The 12,886-nt window shown below is 48.2% G+C and overlaps 1 protein-coding gene across 4 annotated transcripts in view; it reads left to right on the plus strand.

Moving 5' to 3' along the window:
• Positions 1–12,886, plus strand: part of CDK5RAP2 (CDK5 regulatory subunit associated protein 2) — a 183,996-nt gene that overhangs the window by 108,061 nt on the left and 63,049 nt on the right. For all 4 annotated transcript variants that reach the window (XM_082619449.1, XM_082619448.1, XM_082619451.1 and 1 more), the window contains exons 19-20: positions 2,576–2,671; positions 4,489–4,676. In XM_082619449.1, coding sequence (XP_082475575.1) covers positions 2,576–2,671; positions 4,489–4,676 — 284 coding nt within the window. The remainder of the gene's footprint in view (positions 1–2,575; positions 2,672–4,488; positions 4,677–12,886) is intronic.

Consider the following 12,886-nt stretch of genomic DNA (forward strand, 5'->3'; position numbering starts at 1 on the left):
GCAAAAGCCACGTTGCAGAAGGTGAGGATGGAGAGTTCTTTCAAGAAGCTTGGAGAGAGGCAGGCAGCATTCAGTGGCCAGAGCTGCTGATGAACCAGGAAGGAAAAACGTAGTTACTTTGCTTTTTTTCAGATGAGAGTGGCTTTTCCCCAGCATTTATTTATCTATCTATCTATCTATCTATCTATTTATTTATTTACATCTTTATTGGAGTATAGTTGCCTTACAGTGGTGTGTTAGTTTCTGCTTTATAACAAAGTGAATCAGTTATACATATACATATGTTCCCATATCTCTTCCCTCTTGCGTCTCCCTCCCTCCCACCCTCCCTATCCCACCCCTCCAGGCCGTCACAAAGCACCGAGCTGATCTCCCTGTGCTATGCGGCTGCTTCCCACTAGCTATCTACCTTACGTTTGGTAGTGTATATGTGTCCATGCCTCCCAGCATTTTATTATGAAAAAATTCTAGCAAAGTGAAAAGAACTTCACGGTAGACACCCATATACTCACCCCTTAGATTCTACTATTAACCGTTCCCACCAGCCATCATATCTTTTTGATAAATTTTAGTATAAATCACAAACATCAATACATTTCCCCCTAAATACTTCAACATGTATATCTTTTCCTTCAATATGTGTTTATAGTTATTTTTTCTTTTAAGTTTAAATTTACACACGATGAAATATAGAAGTCGTAAGTCTTTGTTTGCTAAGTTTTACAAACGTATGTACCTGTGTCACCCAAACTTCTATCACGATCCCTCGTGTCCCTTCTAGTCGATTCCCACTCACCCCCGCTCCAGCCGCTCTTCTCATTTTCTTCCACCATTAGTTTTGCCTGTACTAAACTTTCATAGAAACGGAGTCATAAAGCATCTTCTCTTCTGTGTGAAGCTGCCTTCACTTGGCGTGTTTTTGAGATTCATCCATGTTGTTACGTGAATCAGTAATTTGTTCCTTTTTATTGCTAAGTAGTATTCCATTGTATAGATATATTCTAATTTCTTTGTTCATTCTGCTATTGATGTACATTTGGATTGTTTCATGTTTTGGTTATTATGATAAAAGCTGATGTGACCATGCATATGCAAATCTTTATGTGGACATACATTTTCATTTCTCTTGATGAATACCTGGGAGGGGAATTCCTGGATTATAGGGTTATTAGCTTTATAAGAAATTGCCAGTACTTCTTCTAAAGTACTTTAACATTTTATACTCCCGCCAACAAATTTGATTGTCCTAGTTGGTAACTTGAGCATGTTTTAATAATGAGGGAAGAAACCAACAGAGGGAGAGAAGTTCCTCATCCATACTTAGAAACTTTTATGCCTTAGGAAATACACTTACACATGTTTAGCCTATTGAATGCTTGATAGTGTAGTAAGATTTGTAGACTCATCAGTCCTCTTTGATCCTGATTAGGATGGTTGGGTTGAATGTATTCTGATCCTGGGAAGTTTTCTATAAAAGACTTTGTGAAGTCAGTTTGCTTTGTTTTGTTTTTCTTCTTCCAAAAAAGGGTTTCTTTTGGAAGGAAGATCAGAAAAGTTTAACTTGGGCTAGGAAAATTATGGGGTGATTGACTAAATGTGGGAATTCATGAAATCACGGTATGGAGATAGAACCTTAGATACGTCATATGTACAACATGCCCAGCAGGCGGCTGGGACTCAGCTCATGTTTTAACGCTTTGGTGCAGTGGTCACTACTTCATTGGTGAGATGAGGTTTGGTACAGTTTTTGAAACAGCGTTGGCTACCTTCCCTCTCACTTTTTATTTGGTTAATCCAGGTGTCTCATGCCTAGAATTTTCCCTCTTCCAGAGAGCTGAGATCTGGCCCTTTTGAGAACACTGAATTGTCTGTTCTGTAGAATGCAAACTGCAGAAGCTTTGGGGTTTACACTTCTTTAGAGCATTAGGGATTTACTCAGTCTTTAGAAATGACTCTCCTTCATTTTCAAAAGCATAAAATTATTGTCAAGGAAGCTTGATACTCATTAGAGATGAGGACTTTTTTGTCAGCAAAATGGCAGTGTGGCTGAGACTGCCCATCTCAGATGTGTGACAGTCCAAAAAGAGGTTTATCCCCTGTGCTAAGTAGAAGGGATGCATAAATTGGGCACACCATAAATTTCATTTACCGCTTTCTCGCTATTTGAGAGTTTCAATTCCATCAATAGCTGTTTTCCAAAATCTTGTTACTTTTATATAATCTGAAGGTGAATTCAGCAATGGCAGGGATGGGAGCAGCACACCGACCAGCACAGTCAATTTCCAGCAGCTCAGGAAGGCCATGCGAGGGCAGGGGGAAATGGCTTTACTTATTTCTTGGGGAATTTGTCCTTAAATTATGCCTGATCCCAGGCAGCTGCGTGTGATTTGCCAGAACTAGCAGCTCTGACTTTGGCTAATTTTTATTTCATGGCTTTGGCATTTGTCTCTGCCTCTTTTTTTGGTTTGTTTTTTGTTCTGCATCTTTTAAAAAAGACATCACCGACTTATTCATACATATTCATGCTGCACTCATTTTTGGGTTGCATTTTCACACCATTCCATGCTCCATGTAGCTTCTGGCTAGCAAGGAGGATGAGGACTCGAGCAGAAGTGGAGAGGATGACAAGAATAATCTGCTGAGTGGCGAGTGCCTGGATCAGAGGAACAAGGTAGGAACATCTGCCCCTCTCTGTGCCCAAGCCCGCCTCCAGCCTGGAACAAGTCCGACGGGTTTTCTGTTCCTTCCATCTGTGTGGAGTGCCTGCCGTGTGCCAGCGGGGAGCAAAGAGAGGAGATCTGTTCCTTTCTGGAAGTTACAGACGGGGTGGTAGAGCCAGTCATGAACCAGGAAAACAAACATACAGTTGCACATAAAAACGAGGCTGTTACAGGAGCGTCGCAGGCATTGGACACTGGACCTGGGCAGCTCTTTAGAGCTCTGACCCAACGCATTCATTTTACGCGTTGGAAACTGAGGCCTAGGAGGGGAGATGGTTTATCTGGGGCTCCGAGTAAGGCAGTGACAGAGTTGGGACCAGAGCCCTTTGTCTCTGGACTGCTGTGAACTCCCAGGTCATCTGTGTGCAGTGTAAGGAACCACTGATAGAGCCAGACTTTCCTCCTCTGGGTCCGTCTGCAATGTCCCAATCTGAAACCCAGCTTAGTGTCATCTGGGCGTTGTTGAGAATTTCACTACAGGCACACTGAGGTGAACATTTGGAGCAAATATTCTCCAGGGTTGAAAGAACCGTAAAGACTGGGATGTGGTGGGAGACAGGAGGCTGCAGGTTGGGCGTTTGTGGCCTTCAGGGTGTTCAGGTTCGTGGAATCTTGAGTGAGAGATCATTCTCATGCGCGTTTTGGAGCGCAGAGCAGTTAAAAGTGGGGGCTCCAGAATCAGGTCTGATTATGAGTCTTGGTCACGATCTCTGTGACCTTGGGTTAACCCTTGCTTAAGCCCCGAGTCGGAGTTTCCCCATCAATGAAGATAATAACACCGTTCCCTGTGATATTTAAATAGAAGGTATGTACTAAGTGCTCAGTAAATGGTAGCAATTGCTCTTTTTATTATTATATTCTAGACTTTTCCTTCTGTGGAGGTTGCTTATTTAGGTGGATTTAATAACTAGATTGGTGGCAAACAAGACCCTATAAATGACAGCTCATCTGTGTGGGTCTTGTCTTCCGTTTAAAAATCTTCATCATTTTACACATGTGGAGAGAGGGGTGTGATGGCCAGTGTGTATATCACCAGCAGTAATGAAGTCAAGAGGAGTTATTTATAGACTGGTAGAAGAAATTTACAGCTTTGGAAAGCAGGAGAAAGAATGCTAATTGCAGCACCTCAAGACATGCCCAGCACAGGCTTTAACTAGATGTTTCCTTAGTACCACTCCTCTGGGACCCTCAGTGACCCAAGAAGGTGGATCTGTAAAGAACACGTCTCCATGGGAATTAGGAACTCTCCACCGTCCTGATGAGACAAATCAAAGTCACAGCAATTAGGATGTGTCTGTAAAGAGGTTGGCTTTCTGATATACAATGAGGAGAATACACTGCAAGAAGCATATAATAAATGTCCAAAGCATTGTTAATGGCAGTTAACAATGTTCCGGACCCTTCTTAGAAAGAATTTACAGGAAGTAGGCCGTGGGCTGAGGGAACAGAGCTGTAGCAGGTAAGACACTGCGCCAGGAACTTAAGTGGGCCAGCCGTCTCATTTTGTTCTCGTAGCTGCCATGGGAAGTGGCGTTACTGTGCCTAGTTACGGATGAGGAAACTGAGGGTGAGAGGAAGTGACGTAAACATCTCCGTGCCGTCAGACGAGCGTGTGTGGACCGTGTGCACCCTCCCTCTCCCCTCATTTTCTCTCGGGTTTACTTGCCCTCACTCATCACTGTTTGTCTCCATCCTTTCTCTCTTTTCCACGTAACCCCCTTCCCCCTCCTTTGTAGTCCATTATCTGACCACATACTTTGATTTGCAGATTATGGAGGTCAATTCCAAAGGGGGCTGCAAAAATGGATATTTAAGGCACACAGATTCCAATATTTTAGACTCCGACGGAGCCCACAAATCCGGCTGCCCCGGAGACCAGAGTCTGGAAGAAGGCGAACTCCTGAGCCTGCTTGCCCCGCTCTTCAGCGAGAAGGCCATATGGTTACTGGAATCCAGGTAGACATGGGGCCCAGGCACTGCAGTTGTCTCTGGTTTGAGGGGAGAACAAACTCATTTTGCTAAATGGATTTAGATGGCGGTGCTGTGTAATTTACCTGGGAGAGCTCCCGAAATGGCTTGGAAGGAATCTTGCCAGTCATGCAATTAAGTAATTAGGCTGCCTGCCTTGGCTACGAGGGGACCTCATTCAGCAAAGCCGCATGCAAGACCAGCATAAAGAGGAGAGAGAAAGCTTCCTTCACAATTGTTCCTGGGAGCCCGGAAAGGGCTGCCTGGCTGTCAGCGCGAGGAATCAGCCCTCCCGAAATCCCTTCCACTTTCTACAACAGCTTAAAAAACTGCCATTGTACTTGTGACTCTGCTGTTTTTTGTTGAGCTTGAACTACAATTCCCTTCTCATTATATCTGCCGAGAGTCTTTCCTATGTGAGGAAACACTACAGGTTGTTTTCCTTTAAACAAAAAAGGAGAAGTATTCAGTACATTTGTATTTTTAAAGTTAGTCCTTTAGGAGCAGATTTCCCTTCTTTCCAGGCCACTGTAGCAGCTGCTCTGGGCTTTGGAGCCAGAAGGAGCTGTGCTTGCTTTCCTCTCTCAGTGCCTCTGTTTCTCTGACCACTTCTTGGGGTTGCTGTGAGGAGTGGAAAAAATGCTGTTCAAGGAGAATGGCTGGCATGTGGCGTGTGTTCAGTGAAACCTTTCGTTCTCCTCCAGCACAGACAGAGAAAGGGAGCTGGTACCACCACCCAGGACAGCTAGCAGGAGCCTAGTAGTTCTCATGTCCTTGGTGGGTTCAGCCTCGTGGACGTTTTTTCAGCTGAAAAAGGATGGTAGTGTTCTGTGAGCTCCGGGAGGCTACCCTCCCCAGCCCCTGACATCTGCTTAACATTTTTCTAGCGTGAGTCCTCATGCTAGGGGGACACGCCCAGTGGCTGTTCTGGTATATTATCACAGGGAGTTGGGTGACCATAATGACACTTGAGAAATGGAGGATTTCCTCAGCATCAGGGGCTCCTGTGTTAAGAGTTAAAAGATGCACCTCGCTCTCTCTGAGGACCACCTAGGAATGCACTTGGGTGATGTGACCTGGGAAAGTACAATGGACTGTGGTGGGAGTGCAGGGAATTGGGGCCCACGTGCTCCCTCCTGGCAGGGAGGAGCTTTTCAGCCCCAAATCATTGTTGTCATGCCAGCACGTGGCCTCAGAGCTTCTAGTCTTTCAGTAGAAGCCCAGAATTTGTATGCTCAATCTCCTGATTTTTGAAAATGTAGACTTCATTACAGTTTTAAAGAAAGCGCTTTACGGGCTGACACTCTGCAGGCAAGCTTGGGACATCAGCCATTCAGTTACCTGTTCCCTTGTAGGTGTCTGTTCCATCGGCTTCCAGGCCATCGTGGGCCAGTTCTAGTGTTAGAAAAGGCTTTCTTAAATGCTGGCCAGGATCTGCTGCTCTGATCCTGCTCTCTGTGCAGCTGCCTTTCATGGTGCACTGCTGAGCCCCAGGATGGCAGGGTCATGGCTCCCAGGGCCCTCCTGAAGGCCCAGCTGTGGTCTTTTAAAAAGACCACTTGGGTAACTAGGATTCTCATTGGCCAGGGAAACACTACTTTTCTGCCCAGAAAGTCTCTCCAGGAGTTCAGTGTTTTGATCCCCCCAAAAAGCAGGGTATTAGAGTCAGACAGACCTGTGCTCCAGTCCAGCTGTACCGTTTAGACCTTGTGACTCATCTCCCCATCTTGGTTTCCTCACCTGTAAAGTGGGGGGTGATGATACTTATCGACCCTGTAGGGATCTTGTGAGGATGAAATGAAATAATGTGTGTACATGTGGATCCAGGTTGGTATTAAGTGGGGCTTTGGTGATATTACTGCTTAAAATGTGCCTGGCCAGTTACTCCTACCCTTTCCCGTTACCCTCAGGTAAGATTCATACCATATGCAAGATACGTCGGCCAGCCCGTGATTCAGGCCTCTGTGTTCATCACTGAGCCCACGTCTGATACCCTGATGTGGAGTGCGACAGGCTTAGGCCTGAGACTCAGGCCTCTGAGCTCTTCCACCCTCTAGCCGTCCACCCTGGGGCCTAACAGGCTAGCAGAGTAGCTGGGCCCCAGGAGTAAATCTGATTCAACTTACCCATCCACTGGGATGGAATAAGGAAGCACCGTAGCCTCATTAGCTGTCTTGCACTTGACCAAGCCGAGCACTCGTTCACCGGGGCTGGAGTGAAGGGTCAGCTCGTGGAGGACGGGCTGGCCGGCCCTGCTCTCCCATGGTCTTCACCGTGTGTGTGGTTCCCAACCCTCTCTTCACGTCCTTCTGGTTTGTTTGCCCCATTCCCTAGAGGACATGGTTTAGGATTTATTACCTGTGTTTCAGTCTTTGTAGCTAAACTTAGGTGTGACATTTGAAAAAGTCTAAAAGGGGAGCCCTTGGGGATTTTTTTTTTTTTCAAGGCTAGTATTACATTCTTGAGCCATACCTAGTAGATGTGGAGAAACTAACTCTCCTAAAAACGTGGGTCTGCTCTTCTGGGCATGGTGAACGGACAGGTAAGGGACCACCAGAGCGTGGAGCTGGCGAGGCGTCTGAAGACGTTAGCAGAGAAAGAGCCAAGGAGACTTGGGTGTGCGGGCTGCAGGGGAGAGGACGCGGCTGGTGCTTGCAGGCAGATCCTGTGTTACAGAGGGACTGGGTCTGTGGGCTTCAGACAGAAACCCGGGGTCCTCCTTTTTTTTTTTTTTTTTTGTGGTACGTGGGCCTCTCACTGTTGTGGCCTCTCCCGCTGCGGAGCACAGGCTCCAGATGCACAGGCTCAGTAGCCATGGCTCACGGGCCCAGCCACTCCGCAGCATGCGGGATCTTCCCGGACCGGGGCACGAACCCGTGTCCCCTGAATCGGCAGGTGGACTCTCAACCACTGCACCACCAGGGAAGCCCCCGGGGTCCTCCTTGATCCTCCCCTTCCCTTCACCTCCCAAACCCAAGTCCTGACCCTCCACCACCCACATGTGCTTCTCCCATCCCTGTCTCCTCCTCTCCACTCCTCGCTTCCATCGCACTTCTCCGGCATCCCCGCAGTTGCCTCCTAACTAGTCCCCTGCAGCCATCCCCTGCAGCCCCCTTCCAGTCTGTTTTCCATGCTGTATCCAGAGCGGTTACTTAAAATGCAGTGAAGTCACTCCTCTACTTAAGACCCCTCGGAGACGCTCCACTTTTCTTGGGACCAGAGTCCTTAGCACAGCCTGCCGGGCCCCGTGTGATCTGGCGACCCCCTCCTTCGGCTCTGTTCACACTGTCCCCGGCTTGCTTTCTGTTCTCTCGTCCTGGAGCACAGTCCTTCCAGTCCCTGGAACGAGACCCCTTTCATCTCGTTTCAGAGCCTGGGCACGTGCTGGTCCCTCCGGATGGGCACTCACGGTTGCTTCCTCCGCGCTCCCCTCCCCTGAGCAGGTCAAGGTCGTCAGCTGGGGCGGGGAGAAGAGAAGCTGCCGGGCGGTGCTGAGCGCTCATTTTGAAATGAGTGATGATCAATACAAAGTGTGACCCGTCCCGAGAACGCCTGTAGCACGAGTAGCTAACCAAGCCCAGGTCTGAAGGCAGGGTTGGATAGGACAGGTGAGGGGTTACCTAGGCCTCTTCATCTCAGGCCAAGTGCTTCCATACCCTTTGCTTCACTTATCAAGGTCAACGCCAGTTTGCAAGTTGTGAATCCAGTGGCCAGTGTCCGCTTTCCCGCAGCGGTGGCCACGCTCCCCGGCCTCTGTTCACAGCTCCCCTCTCTATTTTCCTTCTCCCTCACTGGCCTCTCCTCCTCAGCCTCCCATGCTGGCTCCTCTTCCTCTGCTGGATGCTGGACGCTGGATGTTGGAGTGTCCCGGAGCTCCGTTCTAGCTCCCTTTCCCTCTCTGTACCTCCTTTGTCCACGGCTGCAGAGTATGCTGTGTGACTTCCAAATTCATACCCACGGCCCAGACTCCCCCCTTCAGATCACACGGTCAGCTGCCTACTTGCTGTCTCCACCTGTGTGTCTGACAGGTGCTTTCAACTCTAATCGGTTTATTTTCTTTTATTTAAAAAAATTTTTAATTTAAAAAAATGTATTGATTTATTTATTTTTCGCTGCGTTGGGTCTTCGTTGCTGCACATGGGCTTCCTCTAGTTGGGCTACTCTTCTTTGTGGTGCGCAGGCTTCTCATTGCGGTGGCTTCTCTTGTTGTGGAGCACGGGCTCTAGGCACGCGGGCTCAGTAGTTGTGGCTCGCGGGCTCTAGAGCGCAGGCTCAGTAGTTGTGGCGCACGGGCTTAGTTGCTCTGCGGCATGTGGGATCTTCCCGGACCAGGGATCAAACCCGTGTCCCCTGCATTGGCAGGCGGATTCTTAACCACTGCGCCACCAGAGAAGTCCCTCTAATTGGTTTAAAACCCACCCCCCTGTTCTAATGTGCTTCTCTGCTGTTCTTCCACGAGTTACTTCATAGCACTGCTGTGGCCGAAGGTGTGGCTTACACAGTCCTCATAACTATCAGTAAGTCCTGTTGTTCCACCTGGAAAATGTATCCCTCATCCACCCACTCACGTCTCTACGGCTGCCCTCTTAGTCCAGCTTAGTCCAAACTGTCACATCTCATGCCTGGACTCCAAAAGCACAGCCTTCTAAATTGTCTCCCTGCTTCCGTTTTTTGCCCCTCTGTAGCCATTCTCCACAGACGAGCCAGAGCCAGCTTTCAAAAACTTAGATGAGATTATGTTTCTTCTGTGCTTAAAGCTTTCCGATGGCTTTCCGTTACCTTTAGAGTAAGATCAGAGCTCCTTGGCCTGGCCTCTGCCTGTTTCTGTGTCTTTATCAGCTACCTCTCTTGTTCACACTCACCTTTCTGTTCCTCAGTCATCCAAGCTTGTTCTCACCTCAGGGCCTTTGCAGTAGCGGTTCCCGCTACCTGGCACGCTCTTTTCCCGGGATGTGGTGGTGTCTCAGCCCTGTAGAGAGGCCTTTCCTGACCACTTGGTCTAACAAGAATCCCTGCTTCTACACGTTGTCTCAGGACTGCCGCCCTCCTCCCCTCCTTCTCGTCCCTCCTTCCTTGTATTTCTCCTTGCCTTGCACTGTCTTATTTAGTTACCCGTGTCTGTATGGATGTCTGTCTCCTCAGTGAAACGTCAGCGCCATGATTCTTTTTCACCATGCATTTCCACCGCCTTACGTGACACATGGGAGAGGCTCAATGAATATTTGAATGACTGTGCAGACAATTAGAAGCTCAGCATCATAACAGAAGGTTTACGTTTAGAAAACTAAAAAGAATGCAGTGCTTCTTTGGAGTCAGAAAGGTCTGCGTCTGCAGTCTTTGTTCTGCCACTTTGCTGGGAGATCTTGAATCTTCACGAGCCTGTTTTCTTCATCTGTGAAATGGGGTTAGTAACAGCCCCCATCTCAGTCTTACTGTGAGGACTAAAGCTATTTAGTGTATTTAAGGGATCTGGCACACCGTTAAGTGCTTAGTAAATGTCAGTTCCTTTCCCCTTATGCCTTCTATGTGGCAAAGATGCTCAGGGTATATAAACAACGTTTGGGCCTCTGACAGGACCCTCGGACTGAACCATTAAAACGGTCCTGATTATGGCGATAGCTTAATGAATCTGCTGTTCAGATTTCTAGCAGAGAAACACTTGAGATGTTAGCAGCTCTGCCACTGTAGTATATTATAATGGCCTCTTTCACCACCTTTTACTACCCATTTGTAAGTCTTCTTTCCTGGATTTTATTGTGTGTTGTTTGGTAGTGAGTAATGGTCCTCCTTTGGCTAGCTCACTAGCAACTGTTATTATTTTCAATCTATATTAAGGGAAGGAGAGGGAAGGAAAATTTAGTTTAACATGCTTGAAATACCAGAAATATTTTTTGAAGTCTGGGTTTACTAAATTTTAAGATGGTTTGTGTAGTCTAGATGATTCCATATTAGAAATGAAAAATGTACCACACGTTTTAGTTTTGTTTTTCATACTTCTAGTTTTTACCCTGTTTCAGTGTGCTGTAGCTGTTTAAGTTGAATTAAATTGATTCTGCCCCAGAGCTGGATGTTAGGTATCCAGGTAAGAGTTAAGGCTTCATCCCTGCCCTTAGAGGGCTCAGTGGGGAGACAACATGAGGGTACCTGTCACTTCCAGTGATAACAAAGATACAGAGGACGGGGAGGCCAAGGTCTGTTAAGGCAGTCAGTTGTTCCGGTCTCTGACAAGGTTTTTTGAAATAATGCAGGCAAGAGAAACTGCAGAGAGGAGAAGGGTCTCCTTTATTTTTTAGATGATTGACATATACTTATTTTAAGTCTTCTTCAGATTGCTTTATTATTTTTATTTCCTTGAGTGTGAACTCTCTCATCTGTCAGATTGCTGTCTTTCATAATAGTGAATTTTGTTTGCAACAGTGGTTTGTGTCAGCAGCCCTGCTCTGCCCGCCACCCTTGCTCCTCCCCGTGCGGTGGTTTTGAAGTTGCCTTGACTTGTCTCTCTAGGTCTTACTTTAGGGGCGTGAAATTTGCATGGGTCTTCCTCCAACCATGGGAGTTAAATTTCTGCTTTCTGCGGATGCCCTCTTTATCATGGCAATGGGTCTCCTCCTCTGTTTCTGACCTTTGGATACATCTTATTTGATTCTGAGTCCTGTAGTGCACCTTGACCGTTTCTTTGTCTTGTCTGTTTTGCTGTCCTTTATGTATGTTTAGAGCAGATGGTAGGGGCTCTTGAGTGTACTCTCACCACCGTCCTGACGGGCAATCTCTCCATTCATTCTCTACACATGGCACGTGTGTGGCCATGCATGCCGTCACACAGAGCCTCCCAGTGGCTCTCCTTTCCCTAACATGGCTGAGGTCTCCCTGCCTCACCTTCCAGCCTCACCTCCCTGCTTTCCACAGTGTGTCTTGACTCCATTCATATTGTTTTCCACGCTTAGAAGGTTCCATTTCCCTTCCCCCAGCTAACCTCTCATCAACCCTAGAGGCCCTTTTTTGGCGTTCTTCCTGCCACCCCCAGTCTGGACACCCTGGGATGCTTGCCCGTAAGCTTCCCAGACTTCCAGAGTGCCTGCGTTTCTCTTTTTAGCCTGTGGAGTAGTGATTTGTTTACACATCTGCCTCTAACACCAGGCCCTGCAGGCACTTCTGCGGCCCCAGCGCCCATTATAGTGTCTGGCCCAAGAAACACACTCACAAGGGATTCTTCTGGAACTGCTCCAGAGTCTTCTACATATTGGCTTAGTTTGAGTTCCTGGGAAAGCAGAGCCTGAGGTAACCACTTGGGTACAGGTGGTTTATTTGGGATGTGACTCCAGGCAGAAGGAAGGAGGGAGGAGGGAGACTAAGGTAGGGATGGAGGCAAAGCCAGGAAGGCTGCGTTATGATCTGGTTGCTGCTGTGGGCAGCTGGGCCTCTGCCCTGCCAGCCACCCTCTGAGGGATGGTGTAGACCCTGCGTCAGCGCTGGCCCTCTGAAGGACGGGAGACTGGGACATTCACCCAACGGCTCTCTTCCTCCACTGGTTAGGGTTTCCCCTGGAGCCATACATGGGTCTGCACTTGCCTGCTGCCCTGCTGGCCGGCTCAGAGAGCTCTGGGAAAGGGCCCAAGGCAACAGAGAGATGCCGTGGGCGCTGGCGGAGGGACTGTCTGTTTATAAGAGCTGTCAACGCAGCTGCAGCTGAAATCCCAGGGAGGCCCAGGCCGTGTGGCAAGGGGCGTGAGAAGCGTCTGCTACCCATATACGCTCTCGCTTAATCTAACTCTCAGCGTCCTGTGGAGGAAGACCCATCTTGCTTTCCAAGAATCACAGAGTTAGAATCTGAAGCCATTTTGTCTGATTTCAAAGCCACTGATCTTTTTATCCAGAGCAGTTCCCAGCATCCCTTCATTCGATACCTTTTCTGAGCACCGACTGTGCACCGTGTGGCTTGTGGATCTGCCAGGTTGGCTAGATTCATCCAAAGCCATACTTGCCCCTGAATGTAGGGATGGGCCCAGGGGGGTGGGCGGACCTTGCAACCGTCACGCGTACCTTATGCCTCTGTTTGCTCTTCCGAAGCCCAGCCTGCATCCAGGTAGCTGTGTGCCCCCCTCACTTGCTGTGCACCTGCGTCAAATCAGTTCTCTCCTTCTCCTCCATGAAGGAGACACGTGGTACCTACCTGGTGTGGTTGTTCTGAGGTGACCTGG

Source organism: Mesoplodon mirus (genome assembly GCF_964341445.2).
Source record: "Mesoplodon mirus genome assembly, chromosome: 1".
Lineage (NCBI taxonomy): Eukaryota > Metazoa > Chordata > Mammalia > Artiodactyla > Ziphiidae > Mesoplodon > Mesoplodon mirus.